General features: G+C 38.1%; 1 protein-coding gene across 2 annotated transcripts in view; it reads right to left on the bottom strand.

The window, feature by feature from the left end:
• EXOC2 (exocyst complex component 2) overlaps positions 1-24,281 on the bottom strand; it is a 201,365-nt gene that overhangs the window by 57,032 nt on the left and 120,052 nt on the right. The window contains exons 17-23 of one of the 2 annotated variants that reach the window (XR_010598715.1): positions 20,528-20,589; positions 14,286-14,366; positions 13,027-13,086; positions 11,956-12,017; positions 10,542-10,608; positions 7,927-8,176; positions 873-1,014 (exon numbers count right to left, since the gene is read on the bottom strand). Coding sequence is in view for 1 of the 2 variants with exons in the window: in XM_065584883.1 (XP_065440955.1) it covers positions 873-1,014; positions 8,060-8,176; positions 10,542-10,608; positions 11,956-12,017; positions 13,027-13,086; positions 14,286-14,366; positions 20,528-20,589 (591 nt within the window). In the remaining variant the exon portion in view is untranslated. The remainder of the gene's footprint in view (positions 1-872; positions 1,015-7,926; positions 8,177-10,541; positions 10,609-11,955; positions 12,018-13,026; positions 13,087-14,285; positions 14,367-20,527; positions 20,590-24,281) is intronic. The other variant, XM_065584883.1, reaches the window with a different exon arrangement.

The raw sequence follows: 24,281 nt of genomic DNA, 5'->3' as shown, positions 1-24,281 counted from the left end.
GAATCACCAGATTAATTAACTGGACTTTTTTAATGATTCAGTATCACAGAACTACACACTAAGATGTGTCTTGCCAGTTCCCAGTCAATTAGGACTGTTATTTTATTCTGATCAAGCAATTTTTTTTTTTTAAACCCCATACCTGGAGATGAACTGGAAAGTATTAAATACTTCGTAAGTAGTAAAAGGGAAGGTCCTTAGACTAGTATTTCTCTATATTGTTTGGCATTGTTGAACCTAGGGTCATGGTAGATTCTCTATCTCTAGCAATTTTTAAACTAAGATTGGATTTTTGTTTAAAAGATATGCTATAGGAACTATTTGGGGGGAACTTTGATGGCCCATGTTATACAGGAAGGAGGTCAGACTAGATGATCACAATGGTCCTTTTTGGCTTTGGAATCTATGAATCCTTGTACATTTTATTTTTTGTTGCTGAACTACTGTTATTATGCTGCACCTACACATTTTCTTATAACTTTCACCTTTTCAGAATTGCAGTTAGGGCTGTTAAAAAGTGACCAGATTTTTACAAAAGAATTCCAAAAAATCCCAATGAATTTCAAAAGAAAAAATGGCAAAGAAGTCTTTCATAATCATTCCATTATATAGTAGCAATGAAGCAAAATAATCATGAAAAACAAGCATTAAAACATCAATGATAAAAGATGCTATAATAATTTGAGGGCATTTGAAAAGAGATCTAGGAATTATAAAGTAAAATCTCTGAAAAACAACTTTAAATGAAATCTTGGTAAATGTTAAGAAAAACCAGATGAGAAAACAGTTTGTAATTAAACATCAGATTTTTTAATCTCAATTCATCTCAGCCTCTGTTAGAATAATTACACAGTTATTAAACAGATATTTACCTGTTGGAATGAGACAATCTTTCCAATCAAAATATCCTGCATAAATGCCAGGTTCTAATGAGCCAACTATAGGATCTGCCTTCAATTCAATGTAAATTTCAAACAGTCTTTGATCCAACTCCTTTAAGGATTCCATACTAATCTAAAATCAAAACAAAAAGAAAAGCACACTTAATTATGAAAGCAAGAATAATAATCAACAATTTATGGGTTGTCTTCTCTTTGATTTTTAGGAAACATGCCATATGCTTACAACCTTATAATTTTAAACAATATCTCTTTGACTGTAAGAATTTCCATACTAAATCACATCACTGGGCAGACTAGTCCAGTATCCCTTTTCTGACTGTGGCCAGTACCAGATGCTTCACAGAAAGACGTAAGAAACTCCATAGTGGAGAATCATGGAATAACCTTCCCATAAGCATAATTTCTTCCTAATTCTGTCATTTACGAATTGATCCTGCATCACTGAAGGCAATGGGAATTTTACCAGTGACTTCAATGGGAGCAGGATCAAGCCTTTAGTGGCTGGCTTATGTCCTGAAACATGAATGCTTAAAATCCTTACAATATTTTTAACCCACCTAATGTAACTGGATTTTTTTTTATTATTCATTGTATATAGAGTTTAATCCTTTTGAAAAATTCAGTTTCACCAGAGATCTGTGACCTCTTAGCAGCTTATTCAAAGTTCACTGCAAGTACACCTCTACCCCGATATAACACGACCCGATAGAACACGAATTAGAATATAACGCGGTAAAGCAGTGCTCAGGGGCGGGAAGGGGGAGGGGGAGAGAGCTGCGCACTCCGGGGGATCAAAGCAAGTTCGATATAATGTGGTTTCACCTATAACGTGGTAAGATATTTTGGCTCCCGAGGACAGCGTTATATCGGGGTAGAGGTGTACTATTTTAAAGTATCCTTGTACAACAAAACAATAAGCTGCAGCTCTTTTGGGTACATTATAGAGCAAGGACGTGCTCTTCTTTCCTTTGTGTGAATACAGCTAAATACAAGCACTACAATTACTGAAACCTCCAAATAAAGTAACTAAACTGTGAAACACTCTTACAAAAAGATTAGTCAATGAGATACATGTATGTGTACGTTTCACTTGCTCGCTATATTTAAAGACTGTACCTCTTTCAATACTGTACAAGTATTTTCTTCTTAATATAACTACACAAGATAGCTACATTTTCTAAAGCAATTCCAGAACATAATGTGAAACCTGAAATGTAGACAATACTAAAAGTAGTAGAAAGTTAACATCCTGATATCACCATGAATGCTAATTAAACAAGTCATGCAGAAAATGACATGGGACCACTTGTTGAAGATATTTATGTTTATGAGCTTATCAGATTTCAAGGTAAAATTTTTTAAATGTCACTCAGCACGTTTCTCAGTCACTGTGAGGTTTAGGGACTTCCCCTCTCACCTGAACACCTCTCATCCTGGAAGGCTCAAGACCAACCCAGAAGAACAGAAGTAAAAGGCAGGGGGAAAAAAAAGCCCTAGCACTTCACTGCCTTCTTCCCATGGAGACTTATGAGATAGGAGTCCCTGTGCTGAAAACCACTTGAAGATTCACTGAATGAAGCAAGGAGGAAATCATTGATGCTTCTGTTGCTCTGCCTTCTCCTACTACACCCCTAATCTGTTCCTGAGCACTCTAATCATAAATCACTGGGTCCTGATGGTGGTGTAGATGGTGAGAGGAGGTCTCTTGAGCTAGATATGGGGGAGAGAAACAGGAGTTCTGGAGGGGAATGTGAATATGGGAGAAAGCAGGTAGATTGGTGGGGACATGGAGGCTCCCAGCAGCAGAGGAGTCCAATAGGAGAAATTGGTGCTCAGGAGCAGCATACACTAGTGCTTTCCTGCTTTCTCCACCTAGTGAACCTCCTGAGCGGTGTCAGAAGTGAGTCCAACAGCTGAGAACCACAAAGGTCCATAAAAAGGTGCTCAGATCAGCAGGAGGGGAGCATTCATGAGGGCAGTGAGAACTGGCCCTCAGGAAAAGGTCAGGAATGCAATTCCTTCCCTCCCTACCACCCACTTCCTGTGGGATTTCTGAAGTCTGCGAAGGGGAGAACCCGCACGGAGACCTACCCCACCTCTTCCTACTCCTGCCTGTGTGAGTCTTAAGATTGGCAGCCTCCCTCATGAGCCTTTTAATAGAAAAATCTCCCCCACCACCCGCATGAACAAATGGACAAGTGACAGGTTACATTTTCAGCTTTATCTCTGTAAGGAAAAGAGATAGTGATTTACTTATTTTAAAATACAAGCTAAGGACTCTATTTTCATGTCCATGAGCCAGTCATTCCTACTGATGTTCCAATTCAAAAGCAAGGAAGTTTAGAATCTAAAGAACAAAAGTTTGTTCTTGTGCATAAAACCCATAGTTTTATATTTCCCTGGATTTGTTTTTTTGGGGAGGGATGGGGTGGGAGAAGTGAGGGCTACGAAATAGCATACTTACCTAGCCCCTTTTCCACTTCAGTTCATACTGTATAAAAAAATTCTACCTCAGCACCAGATCTAACCTACTAAATATGAGACACACAAAGTAGGTGAGGTAATACCTTTTATTGGACCAACTTCTGTTGGTGAAAGAGAGAAACTTTAGGGCTCCAAATATCAATATTGAAGGACATTATCTTACCCACCCGGTCTCTCTCACATCCAGGGAGTAACATAGATACAACAACACTGCAAACCACTAACTATGAGGTAGATATAGTTTTTTAGCGTAGATCTTAGGGTGGAGGTGTGTGGAGTTGGAGGTTATAATGGAAACTCATTTGTAATTTTAATTATGGAGCAACAGCTCAAACTTATATTCCCACTTTCTCAAGCATTAGTTCATTCTGCCTTTTATTTCACCCTCATCTTCATTCTGCAAGCTTTAACTGACTCCATATATTATTTGTTTCCTTCTATCCTTTCCACGTCCAGTACAGTTTTGGTTTGTTTTTAGCCATATGACTATGTTTGGTTCTTCAGCCATGAATTCTCTATTACAAATGCCCTCCCACTTGTGGAGTCCTCAAGAGTTCAAGTCTGGGTCTGTGTGATTTGGAAAGAACTGTGTACACTTACAAGACTCCATAAGAAAGAGATGTGTGGATTCATCTTCAATTAAAATAATATATAAATATATATGTGCAAATTAATGGTGGCACTCAGGATCTTGGGAAGCTGCCAATTTGGCCCTCTGTGCTATAAAATTTGCACATCACTGATGCAGGTTTTCAAAACAGTGGTCAAGTAATTTGATTTTAGTCATTCTATGGACAATGAACATCATGTAACTTAGGGCCTCTCTGATGCCCACTGAACTCAATGGTAAGGTTTCCTTAAGTATCTAATACCCAAGGGAATTCCCCTGACTCACAAACATCAGAAAGAAGCATTAATATTCCCACTAACCTATAAAAAAGAGAAGCATCTTGAAATCAATTCAAACTGGTAACATTTAGTCCATGGCTGTGATTAGTGAATCTTTTGGTCTTTTATAAAAAAAAAGGATTTCTTTTGGACAGAAATGTTTTAGACTATTTCCACCTTAAAATGAAATATTTCTGGGTCAATCAAGAAGATAATGCTAATTAGGTTAGATCTTACACTCCTGACTGAAGTCAGGATCTGCTCTGTACTTCCTAAAACTGTTAAGTTAAAAAATCTTTCAGGGCTTTGGCAGGTTTCCCATAAAAAGTATTTAGTGTTTTAAGATGTGTAAAACTCCTCCCTGGAATTGCTTGATTACATATAAAATACAGTATGGTGCATTCTCTTGATTTGGCAAAGACAGATTGTGCAAGAATAAGGTTACAGGCTGTGGTTGTTGGCTCCCCCATCTAAGCTTATCTGTGATACTGCAACACAACAGTGTAATTCTACTTAACTACAGGAGAAAGGAGATTTGTCAGTAGACAGTAGCTGTCACTGCCTACACTTCCATTTATCTGAACTCACTCCTGAATGGCTGAAAATAACACTTAATCTGATAATGCATCTGTGTAAACCTATTACAAGAGAATGAAAGACTGAAAGTACTTTGAATAAACAGAAAAAAGTACAGTGATTATAAATGTTGAGTGCCTGATGGCATTCACATGGAAATATGACTAGATGAGTCAGCTCACAGACTCATAGACTTTAAGGTCAGAAGGGACAATCATGATCATCTAATCTGACCACTAATCTGTCCATGAGGAATCAGTGGATACAGCAACTCCCAAAAACTACAACTGCAGCCAAAATACTATTCTATTTTCTTTCACGGATTTGTGCAATAGTAGCATGTTGCCTGACCTCCTACAAGTTATCTGTTCAGTACTTAATATGAAACATTAATATTATTCAATTAGCACTCAATGTATGTTTTAAACACTGTTGTTTTCTAAACTGGCTACCAAATGAACTCTTAGAAGGATAATCTAACTATCCATCTAGGTACTAATATAGCCCTCACGATCACCCTATGAACATTTATATAACGGCCATGCTGGGTCAGACCAATGATCCATCTAACCCAGCATCCTGTCTTCTGGTCGTGGCCAGGGCCTGATGCTTCAGAAGGAATGAACAGAACAGGGCAATTATTGGATAATTCATCCCCTCTCAGCCATTCTCAGCTTCTCGTAATCAGAGGTTCAGAGACACCAAAAGCATGGGGTTGTGTACCTGACCATTTTAGCTATAGACTTTGATGGACCTATCCTCCATGAACTTATCTAATTCTTTTTTCAACCCAGTTATACTTTTAGCCTTTACAATAGCCCCCGGCAACAAATTCCACAGGTTGACTACGTGTCGTGTGAAGAAGTACTTTGTTATGTTTGTTTCAAACCTACTGCCTATTAATTTCATCGGGTGACTTCTGGTTCTTGTACTGAGAAGGGGTAAATTACACTTCGCTATTCACTTTTTCCACACCATTCACGATTTTATAGACCTCATCATAACCCCCCTTCAGTCATCTCTATTCTAAAGCAATCTTTTTTGATATCTCCTCATATGGAAGCTGTTCCATATCCCTAATCATTTTTGTTGCCCTTCTCTATACCTTTTCCAATTCTAATATCTTTTTTGAGATGAGACAACCAGAACTGCACACAGTATTCAAGCTGTGGGTGTACAATGGAGTTATATAGTGGCGTTGTGATATTTTCTCTCTTATTATTTATCCCTTTCCTAACATTGTTAGCTTTTTTGACTCCTGCTGCACATCGACCTGATGTTTTCAGAGAACTATCCATGATGATTCTAAGAACTCTTTCTTGAATGATAACAACTAATTTAGAGCCCATAATTTTATCTGACTAGTTGGGATTATTTTTTCCAGTGTGAATTACTTTGCACTTATCAACATTAAATTTCATCTGCCATATTGTTGCCCAGTGACCCAATTTTGTGAAAATCTTCACAGTCAGCTTTGGACCTAACTGTCTTCAGTAATTTTGTATTGTCTGCAACTTTGCTCCCTCTATGTTTACCCCCTTTTCAAGATCATTTATGAATACGTTGAACAGCACAGGTCCCAGTATGGATCATCAGGGGACCCCAATATTTACCTCTTTCCATTGTGAAAACTCATCATTTAATCCTACCCTTTTTCTTCAATCTTTTAACCAGTTACTGATCCATAAGAGGACCATTCTTATTATCACAATTGCTTACTTTACTTAAGAATCTCTGGTGTGGGAGATTTCTGAAAGTCCAAGTACACTACATCAACTGGATCACCTTTGTCCACACACTGTTGTTGACACCCTGAGAGAATTCTAATAGATTGGTGAGGCAGGATTTCCCTTTTCAAAAGTCGTGTTGACTCTTCCCCATCATATCATGTTCATCATTGTGTCTGATAAGTCTGTTCTTTACTATAGTTTTAGCCAGTTTGCTTGGTACTGAAGTTACACTTGCTGGTCTGTAATTGCCAGGATCACGTCTAGAGCCTTTTAAAAATATCAGTGTTACATTATGTATCTTCTAGTCATCTAGTACAGAGGCTGATTTAAACAATGAGTTACATACCACAGTTATCAGTTCTGCAATTTCACATCTGAGTTCCTTCAAAATTATTGGGCGAATACCATCTGGTACTATATATACCAACTAGTACTTTATATATGTACTGTATGTACAGTACTGCATTGTTCACGGTCATTAAAGGGTTAATATAGATTTTAAATTGTTCAGTGACTTCAATGTTTGAATTTTGTTCTTTATAAAAATACCAGATTTTAAGAACAATACTTTGATGTGGCTGTTCAAGATCAATTGCTGAATATATAATGGGCACCTCATTTGCCTATATAGTCACCACACTACCAGTGCCTAACTCAGCAATTTATTAAGCATTTCAGGATAGTTGAGCGTGAAGGGAGAAATCTAGAGCAATTTTGTATACTATACTAACAATGCAAATAATTTCAAACCCCATTTGAATAATATTCAAAATTATTCCAGCCACAAAAGTTCAAACACATTCACTGGAACGGCTATGAGAGTTCATTGTGTAGTAGAAGCATCAGTTTGTAGAGAAATACTCTGTACTGGAAGAGATAACATTTTACTTTCAAACAACAAACATTTCTGGAAATAAACCAACTATATGGCCATAAAGATTCTAAGTCATAACATTTCTCATAAAAAATGATTAATCATTACAAAAAGGCAGGAAAATGAGACATCTATAGCCGCCCACCTTGACATTTTCGTTCTTTGAAAAAAAAAATCCCTGATCTAGTTTATGAACAAGAGCTGTCAAGTGGTAGAGATTACTAGATTATTTAATCTATCAAATGTATTTTGAGATTATGATCTTTTTATTCTTTGCATCAAGAAAACACAGTGACATTAAAAAGCTTTACTTAGAAATCAGATAAACATTGCCTATGAACATACAAGTCTTTAACAAGTGCTCACATTTGCTCCACTGTTTATTTAAACCACACACATAAACACACAGACATATTAATTATTATTATTATTATTGTTGTTTTTTTAAATAGATGCTTTAAATCCCACTCACTTGTAGGAGGGTCAAGTAATATTTATTCTGGGTGATTGTACAAATAATTTAATACCTGTGAAAAGGAAAAAAAATCTTTCCATCCAAAGTAATGATACATCTGTAGCAATTTTATTTTAATATTATTGCTTACTTGAGTTATTTTTTCAACTCCTTGGAAGCTATGTTTCTCAAAGTGTTCAGCTATATTTATGAAAGTATGACGTTCCAGGTAGCAGCAATTACTGAGTACAATTAAAAGCCTTTGTTCCTAAATCAAGAGATGTTTTAAAAGAAAGAAAAATGAACAGTAATTAGGAAATATCTAGGATAACTGTGCATTATTATGTTTATACACATTTTGATCATGGAAAATGTTTTGTTGACTTGAATGACAACAGTCATATGATAAGCATGCTGATAAATAAAATATAGCTAGCAAATAGTTTTGTAAACAAAATCCTAAGAACTGGTCAACACTGGGTGCAATGATTCAATAAGGGCACTTTTTCTTATGGGCTCTGAGGTCTGAAAGTATTCACTGGAATAATTGTGACTAATATAGATCTGTGATTCAGATCCCATTCCAAAAAGTAAGCCACAAACAGCTTTCCAAGAAGTGGTTTCTGCATTTTACTGTTTTTTTTCTAGTAACCTGTTAAAAATGATGACCACCATAAAATAAAACCAAAATCTTCACTTTCATATGAAACTGCCTGAAGAATTCGGTTTTAACATTCGAGCAAAGGAAGCAAAACAGATATTAAACAAATGCATTCCCAACCTCCAAATTAAACTAAATCAAAGACTGACAGAACTCTAAATCATTTCTGCATATAATTTGAAACGTTGTAAGTCATCTCTGCTCTCCAATTATTTTGTTTTAAAAATCAAATATGGTTCAAAACAGATATTGAATTAGGTTATATCAGGACTGTTGGTCCATAAGACTGGTGCAACAATATGATACCTGAGAGAGAGGCAAGGTCTAGTTTTTCCTCAGGAGGTAACTGGGAGATAGGAACTTTCAAATTATAAACTCAGCTCTGGTGGTGACTTTTTGTGCAACTGTGTGCAAGTCACAAATTGCTCAGTTTCCCTACCTGTAAAAGGTGGAAAATACGTACCTACCTCAGAAGAGAGTTCAAGACAATCATTTGCAAAGTGCTTTAAAAATGAAAACTTTCTGAGGATAAATTACCATAGTGAGGTGTGAAGGAAGTCAATATCTTATTAAGAATGAGATTTGCAATTCCTGATAAATTCCCAACAGTCTTATCAACTGGTAATGAACTACAACGACTAGTGTAATAAATGTGTACCCATTAACCTGCTTACTACTTTGATTAATTTATCATGATTTGTACGTACAATATTAAACACAAACTGTCAAAAAACAATGAAAAATCCTAGGCTAGTCACTTAATACTCTCTGTGCCTCAGCTACTCCATTTGTAAATGGGGGATAATAATCCTTATTGATACCATGTAGTGTTTTGAAATCTACAGATTAAAACTCTTTTAAGTGCCAAATATAGAAATTAATACTCTTTCCTACTTTTGTTGATTAATATCTCATTTGAAGCTTCAAAATAATTCTTAACCAAATTTATTTTTCCATTGTATAAGCCATATGGCTGGTCAAAAGTATTGGGTTACTGGCAATGATTTTGTTTTTGTTAAAATAAGCACTGAACCATTTGTGAGGAAAAAACCCTCAAAACGTCACACGGACTTCAATAACACAGGAAAATAAAATAGGTTGATAGCAGTTAATGAATGTTCACACAGTACTTGGAGAGTTAAAATGATATAAGTACTAAATTATTATTAAATTTCAGAATTTAGAACTCTGGGTCTAATCCTACAAGTCTTTGCTCACTAATTACAGTTAGACTACTCATGAAAGTAAGGGATATAGTTTCTAAATTCTGCAGGAAATAGATTATTACAAACATATTAAGAGGTTCAAATTCATTCTTTGAGAGGCATAACTTTATATGTTTCAATAGCCCTTGTGCTGGGGGCACGTACTCTATGGGAATGCATTACAGTTCAAATAACTGGGAGCCCAACTTGAACACAAAAAAATGCAACATTAGGAATTTTATGGAAAAGCAACTTTTTCTAGTCTTTTATTCACCACAACACATTCTACTGTAAGGAAGAGACTCACCAAGGCAAACTACATTATTTTTACACATTTATCTCTATGTTCTAAAAAAAAAAAAATTTCATTATCTGTTTTAGGAATAAGGTTATTCGCACTTGAGTTTTAACTAAACATCAAGGGCCAGATCCTGAATTGGTATAAATTAGTGCTACCTTCATTGACGTCAATAGAGCTATGCCAGTTTATACCCATTGAGGACCAGGCTCCAACCCTTATTTTTTTAATAAAATTCATGCGTAAGAATATGTAGGAAATACACTGAATACCAAACAATCCAAAGCTCGAAATACCATTAATATTAGCTTTTCTGATAATCTTGTAGTTAGTAAAGTTTGACATTATTTTGAAAAATGTGACTTAGGAATACACAAATGCATTACAAAAGACATACAGTAAAAGATAAAAGCCTTATTCAATATTTAATTTTACCCCAAAGGACATTTTAACTAGACACCACACTTACGGAAGATAAACTAGAGTCTTCATGAATGCTTCCAAATAAATCAGGAGATGAAACGTCAACTGAAAGACTGAAAATATTTTGAAAAAAGTGAATAGGAGACTATTCTTTTTACTCTAAGCATTTACAAATCAGCTATGATGTGTGCTTGCTGGAGAACAACATTTCTATTTCTCAACAACTTTCGAGGTTTTGACATGTGGAACAAGGTTCCAAATAGAACAAAACCAAAACCTTTCAAACATATTTGCAAAATGGAATTGGGTGTAAATTCCATTTTTTTAAATCAAAAATATCTGGTCTTCAATTTGTCTCTCTCTCCCCCCAAGAGTCAGTCAGCCCACCCTGGACCTCGGAGACCTTCTTGTAAAAAAACTCGTCAAAATCAATATGGCTTTGATGAAAAATATTTAGTCGAAAATGTTCTGACCGGCTGTGGTGCTGGGTTCAGCTGAAAAGACTCTAGAAAAAGTTGGAGTGCTGTGTCAGAGCGTCTCATACCATGGAATAGAAGGCAGAATGAGCTGTAGAGCTTTTCTAAATCACCCACAAACTGAACAAGAGCTTTGGGAACAGGAATTGCCATTCCAGCAATCGTATTGGGGGAGGGCGGAAGGTGGAGTCGCATCTTTCTGCACTTTCTTTGATTTGCAATAAAATAGTTTCTGTTTTCGTCTCTTATACATCAACTAAAGGTCAACCAAGTAAAGAGAAAAACCAAGGTGGTCTTTCAGGATACAGTCAATCAGTTTTAATTCCAGGCAAATCCAAGCAATATTTTCTGGTTCCTTGTTTTACTCAGGTAAATTTCTAATTTGCCTTAAAATTCAGGTTCTTATGACTCCTCAGATCTCTGAAATTAGTGGTTGATGGAATAAAAGCAAAATCGTCAACAATTTAGTAGATATGTTGATAGAGTTAGGAACATGCCAAAGACAGAGGGCAAAGCAAGGAAAATACCATTCCCCATTGGTAGATGTTATTCAGTGACAGTGGCAACTTCTTTCATATAAACTGCTTGGAAGCTATAGCTGTGACAAAAACCACCAGGCACAGATATTACCATTAGAACAAAAAATGGGCTAGTTTGGTGTAACAGTTACAACCTTTAGAAAGATGATTCTCTTTGGGAATCAAGCAGAAGGATTTTGAATAAGCTAGCTTTCACTAAGCATTACAATAGCTACTAAGAAAACAACTTTTAAATATTCATCATATTTCATTATCTTATTCAAATCTGTATTTCATTTTTATTTTTTTGGGGTATAGAAATGTTCTACTTGGCTCCATGGCATTATTGGTCAAAGCCAAAATCGTTCACAAAAGCTGTCTAATAGAAATTCCACAGGAATACTGTTGAGGAAAACCTTTTTGAAATTTGCAACTTCAAATATTCCAACTGTATTATTTTACTTACTGTGTGGTATCTGCATCACCAACAGGCTTCGTGCTCAGTTGTTCCAGACAATCTATAAAAACCTATAAAATAATTTAAAAAAAATTCTGAATTTTCCATCAGAGCTGAACTACTGGTACAAAACCTGTAAAAGATTTTAATTTTTTTTAACTGAATTTTTAACTGCAGCACGTAAGCAGAATAATCACAAATACCCCAATTTTCTTAAACCTCAAATAACTGAAAACAGTAGCATTTTAAATCAAGTCCAGCAAATGTTTTCATTATCTTGTTAGCCTTTGTTTTCCTGTGGAAAAAAAGATCTGTGCTATTTCTGTGTACTCTCATCTTGCTAAATGACCTCCCAAATCAGAGTTGAAATCATAGGACTGAGGGTCCACTGGTTTACAAGGAATGTATCTTTAATGGCTTTAAAGTGCTTAAACAGAGATCCCAATGCAAACATCTCTTAAGCCCACTACGGCGTCATTTCTTTGGTCTGATTTGTGACATTTCACTTGATAACACAATACAAACAATTGTTAAAACTGCTGGGTATTGCTTTATTATCTTAACATTTTTTCTGGGTTATTATACATTTAAAAGATTACCTTAAAAATTTGTTGCAAAGAGCACTGGTTACTAATATGAAACTAAGGGCCAGATCCGCAGCTGTAAACTGGCATAGCTCCACTGATTGCAATTGAACTATGCCAATTTATACCAGCTCAGGCGCTTGCCCTTAGTTTCGTATTAGAAACCGGTGCTCTTTGAAACCAAATTTTAAGTTAATCTTTTAAATATATAATTAATAACCCAGAAAATGCTTGAAGTTAAGCTAGTGCTTCAAGTATATGTTTGAAGTGTTTAGGTGCCCTGATGAATTAGGGCCTTAGAAACCCCAGGAAGCATTAAGCATCATTATCCTTAAGAGTTACTGTAATTTGAAGTTACGATAACACTTATGTCTGGATGATCTGAATTAAACAGTATCTGACATCTTATCACCTTTTATTACTTTTTAGGGAGGAATGGATACAAAGTAAGCCCTTAATCACTCATTTATGCTCCCCAATTCCAGTTTAAAATTACCTGCATGATACCAATGCTTAGCTGGCACACATCCTCCTGTGTTTTTTGTTGCTGGAAAACCTGAAGAAACAACCATATAACTTCAGTGGAATAGCTTCAGAAGACCTTCTTCCAAAGGAAGTGAGGAAAGGGAAGAGAGTTATAAATATCAAACCTAGTTTCTCTGTATACACTGCTCTTGTGAGACTCCCCAGGGAAAGAAGAGTGGCTGGTAGAACAAATCCTATGTACAAACACAATGGATAGGGGGTGTGGGCATCCTATAGTGAAGGGGAAACACAATGACGGGAACAATACTTGCACATGACGCTACCTAGCTGTGGATAATTCCAATTCTCCATACCATGAAGGTGAAACTGTGATTAGAAAAAGGTAGGAGAAAAAATAAGTGAGTAAAAGGGAAAGTAGTAGCTAGATTTCCTTCGTCCTGTATGTCACAGAAACTTGGAGAAAAAGGTTTGTAGCAACATGTAGGATGGGGAAAACCAAGTGAAGCTGAAAAGAGAACAGGGCAATAGTAGAAGCTCTTGGGACTTCTCAAGATCATCTTTGCTAGCATGTGAAAATCATCTCATGGGGAGTGATTGTGAAGTAATATCCCCTTTTGGGTTCTTCTGGGAAACCCTCATTGGGGGAATAGGATACCTTCGTCATACATGGGACAAAGAAGAAGAGAGCAACAGCAACAGCACCCAATCCTATGAGATGTTGAGCATCTCCTGAAGAATGCTCTCATGTCTTCCTGAAGTCAATGGAAGTTGCTCATACCTTGTGGCATCAGGTCCCCAAGGCAGTAAATGAATGGGTTAGAGTTTATCATGTGGCATACTGCAGTAGGGAAAACAAAGGGTTGAGTTATGTTCCGAATGAAGTCTAGATGTGATATGTATTTGTAACTGGCTCTCCAGGGTACCTACATCGTAAGATCATACCTGCTGCCATTTGAAAGCTACAGGTCACAACCTTTATTACAAAAAAAATACATTTAAATACAGTTCACTTTTTGCCCCTTCCCAAACAAAAGGTACTATGAGTGCAATTTGAAAACGGACTCAATATTGCAAGGGCTTTTTTTTTTGTCAAAGTGAAGAAAAAATACTGCGAAGCTTGAGTAATTTCTTAATTCATTTTATAATAGCATCTCTGTATTATCCACTAACACTAATAATACATAATGAAAACATATTTATACAGTAATTACTTTTAAAATTAACAACAATTTACATGCAAGGAAAGAAAAAGTAAATAACAAGACTTACACTGGCTTCTCCAGGTTTGCAGTCCAGAACGCTCTTGAGTGACTGCAAGGAATGCACAATGCATTGTTCAAACTGGGATGGCTGAAAGTAAAAAGATTTTTGAGTTCCTAAATGAACGTGCAATGTATACTATACAAACTATTAATATACATTTTTTTTTACAGTAACAGAGAAGATACTCATTTTTTACTGATCCAAAATGGAAACCCCCCCCCACAAATTTCATGATACACATACCACAGAAATCCCTTGTTTTAATGATGTACTGTCATACTGAAGCAAACAAAAATAATTACACAGATCAATTTTCTCTGCAAGTGTCTGAATGAGAGAGTCTTCCACTGAATGGTTTCTTCGCCTTAAGCCCGCAGTGAAGTTCTTATACCTTGTTTGTGATTGCACGCACAGCTACTCAGGAAAAGTCTGGGGGTAAAATCCTGGCCCCATTGTAGTCAATACCAGAAGTCCTATTGACTAACAGGACCAGGATTTAAATTTAATGGGGCCATTCTAGGATATCACGAACTCACCATTATGATTTCACTATCATGAAATCATCAAGAACAAGTAGGGGTGGACTGGTTTGGAAGTAAGGCAACCTTGTCTATTCAGAAATTGCTTTGATACTTTGCAAAAAAAAAAGGCATGGAAACATGCCAAAAAAATAAAGTTACATAGGTCTTAAGGTGTATAAATCTAGATGCAAACGAATTTGTAGCATTATCCCTGTTAGCCAATCTCCCCTTATCCATCCTCTCTTGCTCGATATTGTGCCACTCTGGTTAGAGACCACCTGACAGCACTAGGGGGAAATTGTGTTTCCAGAGGGGAACATGTAAGTGAGAAAGCTATCTCCATGCTAGAAAAAGGGACACCAATCCAGTTGATTTGGTTCAAAAATGGGAGCCAGAAACTTCGAAGTTCAACTCCTTATTCTGCCCTTTATCCTTTGTGTAGCTTTGGGTATGTCTACACTACAGGATTAATCCGAATTTATATAATTCGAATTTTGGAAACAGATTGTATAAAGTTGAACGTATGCGACCACACTAAGCACATTAATTCGGCGGTGTGCATCCATGTACCAGGGCTAGCGTCGATTTCCGGAGTGTTGCACTGTGGGTAGCTATCCCATAGTTTCCGCAGTCTCCTCTGCCCATTGGAATTCTGGGTTGAGATCCCAATGCCTGGTGGGGCCAAAAACATTGTCGCGGGTGGTTCTGGGTACATCCTCCCCCCTCTCCAGGGAATCAACGGCAGACAACCGTTTCGCGCCTTTTTCCTGGGTGAACAGTACAGACGCCATACCACAGCAAGCATGGAGCCCGCTCAGCTCAAGACAGCAGTCATGAACATTGTAAACACCTCGCGCGTTATCGTGCAGTTTATGCTGAACCAGAACCTGCAAAAACTAGGCAGCGAGGAGTAGGCTACGGCAGCGCGGCGGCGAGAGTGATGAGGACATGGACATAGAATTCTATCAAACCGCGGGCCCCGGTGCTTTGGAGATCATGCTGTTAATGGGGCAGGTTATAGCCGTGGAACGCCGATTCTGGGCCCGGGAAACAAGCACAGACTCGTGGGACCGCATAGTGTTGCAGGTGTTGGACGATTCCCAGTGGCTGCGAAACTTTCGCATGCGTAAGGGCCCTTTCATGGAACTTTGTGACTTGCTTTCCCCTGCCCTGAAGCGCCAGAATACCAAGATGAGAGCAGCCCTCACAGTTGAGAAGCGAGTGGCGATAGCCCTGTGGAATCTTGCAACGCCAGACAGCTACCGGTCAGTCGGGAAGCAATTTGGCGTGGGCAAATCTACTGTGGGGGCTGCTGTGATGCAAGTAGCCAAAGCAATCACTCAGGTGCTGCTACAAAAGGTAGTGACTCTGGGAAATGTGCAGGTCATAGTGGATGGCTTTGCTGCAATGGGATTCCCTAACTGTGGTGGGGCGATAGATGGAACCCATATCCCTATCTTGGCACCGGAGCACCAGGGTACCCAGTACATAGACCGCAAGGGGTACTTTTCAATGGTGCTGCAACCATGGATCACAAGGGACGTTTCACCAACATCAACGTGGGCTGGCTGGGAAGGCTTCATGACGCTCGCGTCTTCAGGAACACTACTCTGTTTAAACGGCTGCAGCAAGGGACTCTTTCTCCGCCGCCTTATCTGAGATAGCCTTCGGGACGGAGGAGGGAGGCTTGAAAAATTTACAGCTGCTGGAGGGATGGAAAAAAGGAGAGAAGTTTTTAAAAAGATACATTTTACAGAACAATGCTTATATTCTTTCATGGTGAAAAACACTATTCACATTACATAGCACATGTGATTTCAGTACAAGGTCGCATTTTCCATCTTAATATTGATTGCCTGTGGCTTTGGTGTTAGAGATCACACCAAACACACAGGTCCGGGCAACAGAATTCGGCTTGCATGCGGCCATGGTAAGCCATTGTCTTTCGGCTTCTGTGCCCTCCTTTCCCACATACCAAGCAAAGCCCGTTGACTGCTGCGGTTTTCCTGTTAACCTTCAGCAGCCGAAAACAAACTAAACCTTCCCCCCATCCAATTCTCTGGGATGATCGCTTTATCCCTCCCCGCACTGCGTGGCTGGTATCAGGGAAGATCCCTGCTAGCCAAAGGCGAAAAGCTCAGCGCCAATTCCCCCCGCCCCCCTGCGCTTGGCTAACTGCAGGGAAGGATTTCTTTTCAGCCACAGGCAAACAGCCCAGTAGGAACGGCCACCTCTGTCCCCTTAATTAAATTCCCGTATTTCAACCAGGTTACCATGAGCGATATCACTCTCCTGAGGATTACACAGCGAGATAAAGAACGGATGTTGCTTGAATGCCAGCAAACATCGGGACCATACGCTGCCAGGCTTTGTCATGCAATGATACCAGATTACTTGCTACTAGCATGGTGTGGTCAAGTGTCCTACCATGGAGGACGGAATAAGGCTGCACTGCCCAGAAACCTTCTGCAAAGGCTTTTGGAGTACCTCCAGGAGAGCTTCATGGAGATGTCCCTGGAGGATTTCCGCTCCATCCCCAGACACGTTAACAGACTTTTCCAGTAGCTGTACTGGCCGCGAATGCATCCCAAGTCCTCAGGGCAAATTAATCATTAAAAAACGCTTGCTTTTAAACCATGTTTTATATTTTAAAAGGTAATCTCACCTGAGGTCCCTTCTATGGGGTCATGGTCTTGGATACTGGCTTGGGAGGGTACTTCAGTCAGGCTGAGAAAAAGATACTGGCTGTTGGGGAGACCGGAGTGCTGTGCGCTCTCCGGAAGCTCGTCCTCCTCCTCCTCCTCTTCCCCGTCCGCAGAATCCTCAGGTGTGGCTGATGAGATTATCCCCGCCTCAGAATCCACCGTCAGAGGTGGGGTAGTGGTGGCGGCCCCCCCTAGAATTGCATGCAGCTCAGCGTAGAAGCGGCATGTCTGCGGCTCTGACCCGGATCAACCGTTTGCCTCCTTTGTTTTCTGATAGGCTTGTCTGAGCTCCTTGACTTTCATGCGGCACTGCTCTGAGTCCCTATTGTGGCCTCTCTCCATCATGCCCTTGGAGATTTTTTCAAAAGTTTTGGCATTTTGTCTTTTCGAACGAAGTTCTGCTAGCACTGAATCCTCTCCCCATATAGCGATCAGATCCAGTACCTCCCGTACGGTCCATGCTGATGCTCTTTTTTGATTATCGGCCTGTATGGTTATCTGTGCTGATGAGCTCTCTGTGGTCACCTGTGCTCTCCACGCTGGGCAAACAGGAAATGAAATTCAAATGTTCGCGGGGCTTTTCCGGTCTACCTGGCCAGTGCATCCAGAGCGGTCACAATGGTGCACTGTGGGATAGCTCCCAGAGGCCAATACCATCGAATTGCAGCCACACTAACCCTAATTCAAAATGACAATATCGATTTTGGCGCTACTCCGCTTGTTGGGGAGGAGTACAGAAATCGATTTGAAGAGCCCTTTATTTCGAAATAAATGGCTTCGTTGTGTGGATGGGTGCAGGGGTTAATTCGATTTAACGCTGCTAAATTCGAATTAAACTCGTAGTGTAGACCAGGCCTTAGAGTAAGTAACTTCACTTTCACTTCCCCAACCTATGATATTAGGATAACACTTATCCACCTCACATCGGTGTCATGAGGATTGATTCATGTCTGTAGAGCAATTTGAAAATCTAAAGCACTATACTAAAATGCTATTTATTCATTTTTAGAACAAGCTCCTGAAGACATACAGCAGAAAAAGAGAGCTAAATGGGCAGAAAAAGGGCATACTTTCAGTGGAAAAGTAAAACACTGCTACTTTTATTTTTGTTCTCATGTAGATTTTTATTGCCTGAGAAGAAAATAATAAAGCTTCCCTGTACATTAACCTTTGTGCATTACAGGCCCCATGGCTGTAGGTTTCTGACAACAGTATCCCAATATATGTTTTAACAGCTGTATAAATATCAAGGATGTTAATAACTAATTTTCTTGCATGCATTTTACACATATAGTTTAAGCTTAAGCGGTCTCCAAAGGGCCTCTCTGGCCTTGTTTACCCTCAGAAATTTTGCTAAAGTTTCCCACCATTACGACAATTGATTCAGATCCATCAGTGGTGGTAACAATGGGATTATTCATATAGACAAGGCATCAGCAGTTGCCAGTATTTTAAGCACCATGTCATGCTCTCAGCAGGGTTAGATGACACCACACTTGAGACGGTGGCAGCTCCCATATACACTAGCAATCCACCCACGGTTTCTGCTGCTGGCAGAGCTAAACTGGTGGGAAATTTTTGCAAAAAATCCTAGAGTATATATAGCTTTGGAGCACGGTAATGAAGCACTAATAAGATTTTGTTTAGATTTATTAGTTCTACAAAAGAATGACCATGTATGCAAACCTAGATGGAAGAAGGAAATGGGGCTCTGGTCTGGACTGAAATGACCAGAGTACATTGCAAGTCATGACTCCCAGTACTGTATTTTAAAACCAGACAACGCTCCTTCCCACATTATGTGTATCTGGAATGCTTCACGCCCTCCTACTCAACTTCATTCAAATGTATTTATAGTAACAAACAAGCACAACTTCAGACAGATGGCCTACCGAGTACTCTCTTATATAATACACACAAAGCTTAATCCTCCCACAGCCATTTCTGCTTTCTCAGATTGTTTTTAAGTCATGCCTACAATGTGCTTGTCATCTTTTAGCCATTAGTCATTACTATTTTCCCGAAAGCACCTCACTAATTTATTTTAATATGGTTTCAAGTTGTTTATTGTTTGTCTGTGAGCAACCTCCTAAATTAGTTGGCTCTCAGTTAAATTTCTCATTATACCAGAAAAGCAACTTTTTATATCTACTACAGTCCAGCTTCCATGGTAACGAACCCATTAAGTTATGAAGCACTATGACGTGGACTGAACTTGCCACAACCTGAGAAAACAAACTGTATTTTAGCAGAACATCCATAGCTAAAAAAGAAACCTTTTTTTTTTAAACCTCAACACAATCTTACTAAGGAAGATCAGTAAAAACTTTATGGGGGCACATTAAATCCCCCTCCCCCAATCCTCTCAATTTATATACATGCTAGCCTCTTCTCCATGTGATTCTTTACATTCTACTCATATTAAAGGACCGAATACAGCAAAGCTTTACTCATATGAGTAGTCCTTACTCGTGGTAGTAGTCCCACTGACATGAATTGCTACTCACATAAATAAAGATTATTCACATATGGCTCTGCAGCACTGGGACCAAAGTCACTGCTTTTGAAAACCCCATCCATAAGCTGAAATTTATCTAGTTTTTAAAACTACTTTGAACTGTGCTTATGCTCACTGACACATGTAAGAAAATCCACCAGGAGAAAAATAACTCTTGAAAGAGGGAAAAGGTGAAAGAAGAGAAAAAGTAACTTTTGATTTTGTGATAGGATTTATACCACCATGAATATTTGAGAAAGTGAGCAGACAGAGGGCAGAAAGAATTCACATAGAAGTATAATCTCTCCTCCATCTAAATTCTAACCCACTTTAGATGGGAACTGATTAGCTTTATTTTGTACCATATTTTAATTATTTTAAAAATACATATGCACACACATGTGTAAATATAAGTAAATGTATAACACGCTGCAAAACTTTTTTTATGAAAAGAAAAATGAAATTTACACAAGTCCACCACATGCACAAAAAATGGGTGCCCAGAAACACACAAAGTGTACCCACCAGAGATGTTAAACCTTCATTATCAACCACCCAGTCTTCCTTTTCAGCTAACCTCTTCACATCTGTAAAAAGAAAAGGTGTTAAAATGCTAGGTTTCATTATAAAAAACTCCTTGAACTTAACAGAGATAAAACCACAGGCACCTAAGTGTGATGAACAGGCATACAAGTACATTGGCCATACTTAAAAGATTTCAGACACTTTTCAAATGACTAAGAATGGCACACACACATAGTTTGCTGCTGCTTTCTCCTACAGAAGTAAAATTTATGGTGCATGGCAATAGTTGCATAAAGCCCACCTTTTACTGGAAATCTTGAGGTTAGAGAAATATTGTTACAGTCCTCTGTTTTAAAAAAATGGACATATCATGGCTGTGTACCCATAATATAGGCATTATATTTGGGAATTCAAATGTATGTTTGTTTTATTATTCCTTGCTCAATGCAGATTTAAAATAACAAACCCTCAAGTACATAACTTAATCTGAGATCAGGACAAGTGTTAAGACTCACATAATTATATTAAATATTTATAATATGTTTGGGTTGAGAGTCATCAGGATCAGGACTCCATTGTGCTAGGTGTTGCTCAAACTTATAGGAAAAATCCATCCAGGCTCTGGAAGGCTTATAAGAAGAAAATGAGATAAGAAGTGTAGGAAAGGGGAGGGGAAGAAGAGGAGTATAACAATCAGTTATATACAATTTAGATACCTATATACATTTGCACGTTGCCCCATTTACCCTTCAACCTAGTCATCATTAATTGGTAGATTTGATTGATTGATAGGTGTTGTGGCAGAGGAGCATCTTGAAGTACATTCGAGAAGCACTATACTAGGAAAAAGTGACTATGCAAAAGTAGCAACTTGTTACCAACAGATCTTTTCCTGAATCTGCCAACTTTATATTTGTTTTTACTGCTGGTTTATTCCCTTCAGACCTTTAGATCTAACACAGATATAAAGGAGGGAGCTGAATTACATTCCTTCTTATTCATCATCAAAAGAACCGATTACTAAGTTCCAGTCAGTTACACTTGTACAACCCTCACTGCCTTATTAGGCATTAGCATAATTTAGTTTGCATGACCTTTGTTGCCAGTGATGATGCATGAGAAGGAAAGAAACCAGCTTGACTCTCAGGGCCCAGGCTGAGTTTACAGGGCTGTCAACTAGAAAAACCCTCTTTCATTTACTTGTAAACTGAACACGTTTATCACTAAAAGACAATAAGCATCCCACAGTCATTTCCAGTTTGACAAAACCTGATTCCAGCAAAAATCTATTTGCAAAATAATCATAGGCTGTATCCCTGAAAGTAAGAGCTACAATACAAGGTAAAAGTATCTTCAAAACCGAATTTTTTAAACCATTAGATTGCTGTTTAAATTGCATTTACTGCTGAAATTTTGTTTGCAAGTCAATAACAAAATAATGTACAACTTAGTGCTGTGAGACAGTTTACATAAGAAGAGAACTCCATTACCACTATATCATGTGGCTACATTCTTTCAAAAAAATTCATTTTTCTTAAATTATAGAATTGAAAATTAAGCAGCACTGTAAAAGCACTTTCGCCCATGAAGATGAATAAACTACAAATTATTCACACAAAGACGAGGCACAGTATAATCCAAGCAAGAAAATGTTAGAGTTGCAGTTAATGTTCTTTCTTTAAAGCAGACGCATCAGTGGAATAAAATTATGATTGGCGTGAAATAGAAATAGTTTTTTTTAATGCATATTGCAAAAGAGGGAGCTGAATTACATTCCTTCTTGTGCATTTTCAAAAGAATTGTTTACTAATTTCCAGTCAGTTACACTTGTTCAACCCTCAATGTTTAATTTGGTATTAGCATAATTTAGTTTGCATGATCTCTATTGCCAGTGATGATGCATGAGAAGGAAAGAAACCAGTTTGACTCTCAGAGCCCAGGTTGAGTTTACAGGGCTGGTGATTAGAAAAACAAATAGATTAAAGCCATTAAATCTAATAAATAGGATTTTTTTTTTTTTACAGGAATATGAAAGAGTAATCAATGAAGGCATGACAAGGGAAGTGTTCTGGTTGGATTTCAGAGGCACTAAATGGACAGTTAGTGTGAATTAACAAATATAGGCAACAATGTGAATGTAGCATAAGAAATCAAGAGATAGTTAAGGGCCATAAATGCTCATTAATATTTGCAAAATATTCTGAAAATGAAAAATATTATACAGTATAAATATCAGATATGATTATTGGTGTTCTTCTCAGGGAGGTCCAGATTCAGTAAAGCACTGAAGCACATGTCTAACTTTAAGCAAGTGAGTAGTTCCACTGACTTCTCACATAGGATTACTCATGTTCTTAAAGTTAGGCTTAAGTACCTCGCTCAACTGGGGCATAAGTCGGGTAACAAACAGAAATAAGGTTGTTTAAAGGAACAGGAAGAGACCCTGCTTGCTCCAGTTTGTTTGCTCGATGGTTCCTGCATTGCTTTGTGTATATCAGTCAGCATGAGGATCATTACATTGTCCAGCATGCTGCCCATCACAGAATAAAAGAAGTTTGATCAAACCAGTGGACATCATGAGCCCCATATGAAAGAAAAGAGCTGGGAAGAGAGATCTCTAGCCCACTGATGTTAATTTTTAATACATCTTGAAAAACTGGGAAAATTCCAGAGGACTGGATGAGTGCCAATATTCAAAAAGGACAAAAAGGATGACCCAGGTAATTATAAGGCTCGCTAGCCTCAAATCAATTGCAGGCAAAATAAAGGAAAAATGTTTGTGGGAGTCAATCAATAAAGAATTAAAGGATGGGACTATAACTATGCCAATATACATGGTTTTATGGAAAATAGATCTTGTCAAGCAAACCAAATTTCATTTTTTTATGAGATGACAAGTTTGGTTGATAAAGGTAACTGCATAGATGTCTAATATACTTATACTTTTATAAGGCATTTGATTTAGCACCACCTGACATTTGTATTTAAAAAATTAGCACTATTCAATATTAGTAAAGCACATGATGAATGGATTAAGAACTGGCTAACTGAAGTAGTTGTCAAAGGGAAATCATCATTGAATAGGGGAATTTCTAGTGGGGTTCTGCAATGATCAGTTTTGGGACTGACACTATTCAATATTTTCTGAGTAATCTGGAATTAAACATAAAATCGTTGTGGATAAAATTTGCAGATGACAAAGACTGACAGAGTGATAAATACTGATGAGGAGAGGGAAGTCATACAGAGTGATCTGGGTTGCTTGGTAAGCAGGGCCCATTCAAACCAAACGTGTTTGAATCAACCCAAATGCAAGGTTATACATCTAGGACCAAAGAATGCAGTCCATACCTGTAAAATGTAGGACTGTATCCTGGAAAGCAGTGACTGATAAGGATTTAGTGGACGAACAACTGAACGTGAGCTCCCAGTGGGATGCTCTGGCCAAAAGGGATAATGTGATCTCTAGATGCATAAACAGGGAAGCTGTGAGTATGAGCAGGAAAATGATTTTACTTCTGGTGATACCAATACAGGAATAATGCATCCTGCCCTGGTGACCAGATTTAAAAAAAGATGTCAAAAATTGGAAAGTGTACAGAAAAGAACACAAAAGTGATTTGAAGGCTGGAAAAAATGCCTTACAGTGAGAGACACTGGGTAATAAAGGGCTCTTTAATCTAGTGGAGTAAGGCATAACAAAAACCCGTAGCTGGAAGTTAAAAGCCAGACAAATTCAAATTAGAAATATGGC

Source organism: Chrysemys picta, chromosome 2 (genome assembly GCF_011386835.1).
Source record: "Chrysemys picta bellii isolate R12L10 chromosome 2, ASM1138683v2, whole genome shotgun sequence".
Lineage (NCBI taxonomy): Eukaryota > Metazoa > Chordata > Testudines > Emydidae > Chrysemys > Chrysemys picta.
The sequence above is the reverse complement of the archived record's forward strand: the minus strand, read 5'-3'. Positions and strand labels throughout refer to the sequence as shown.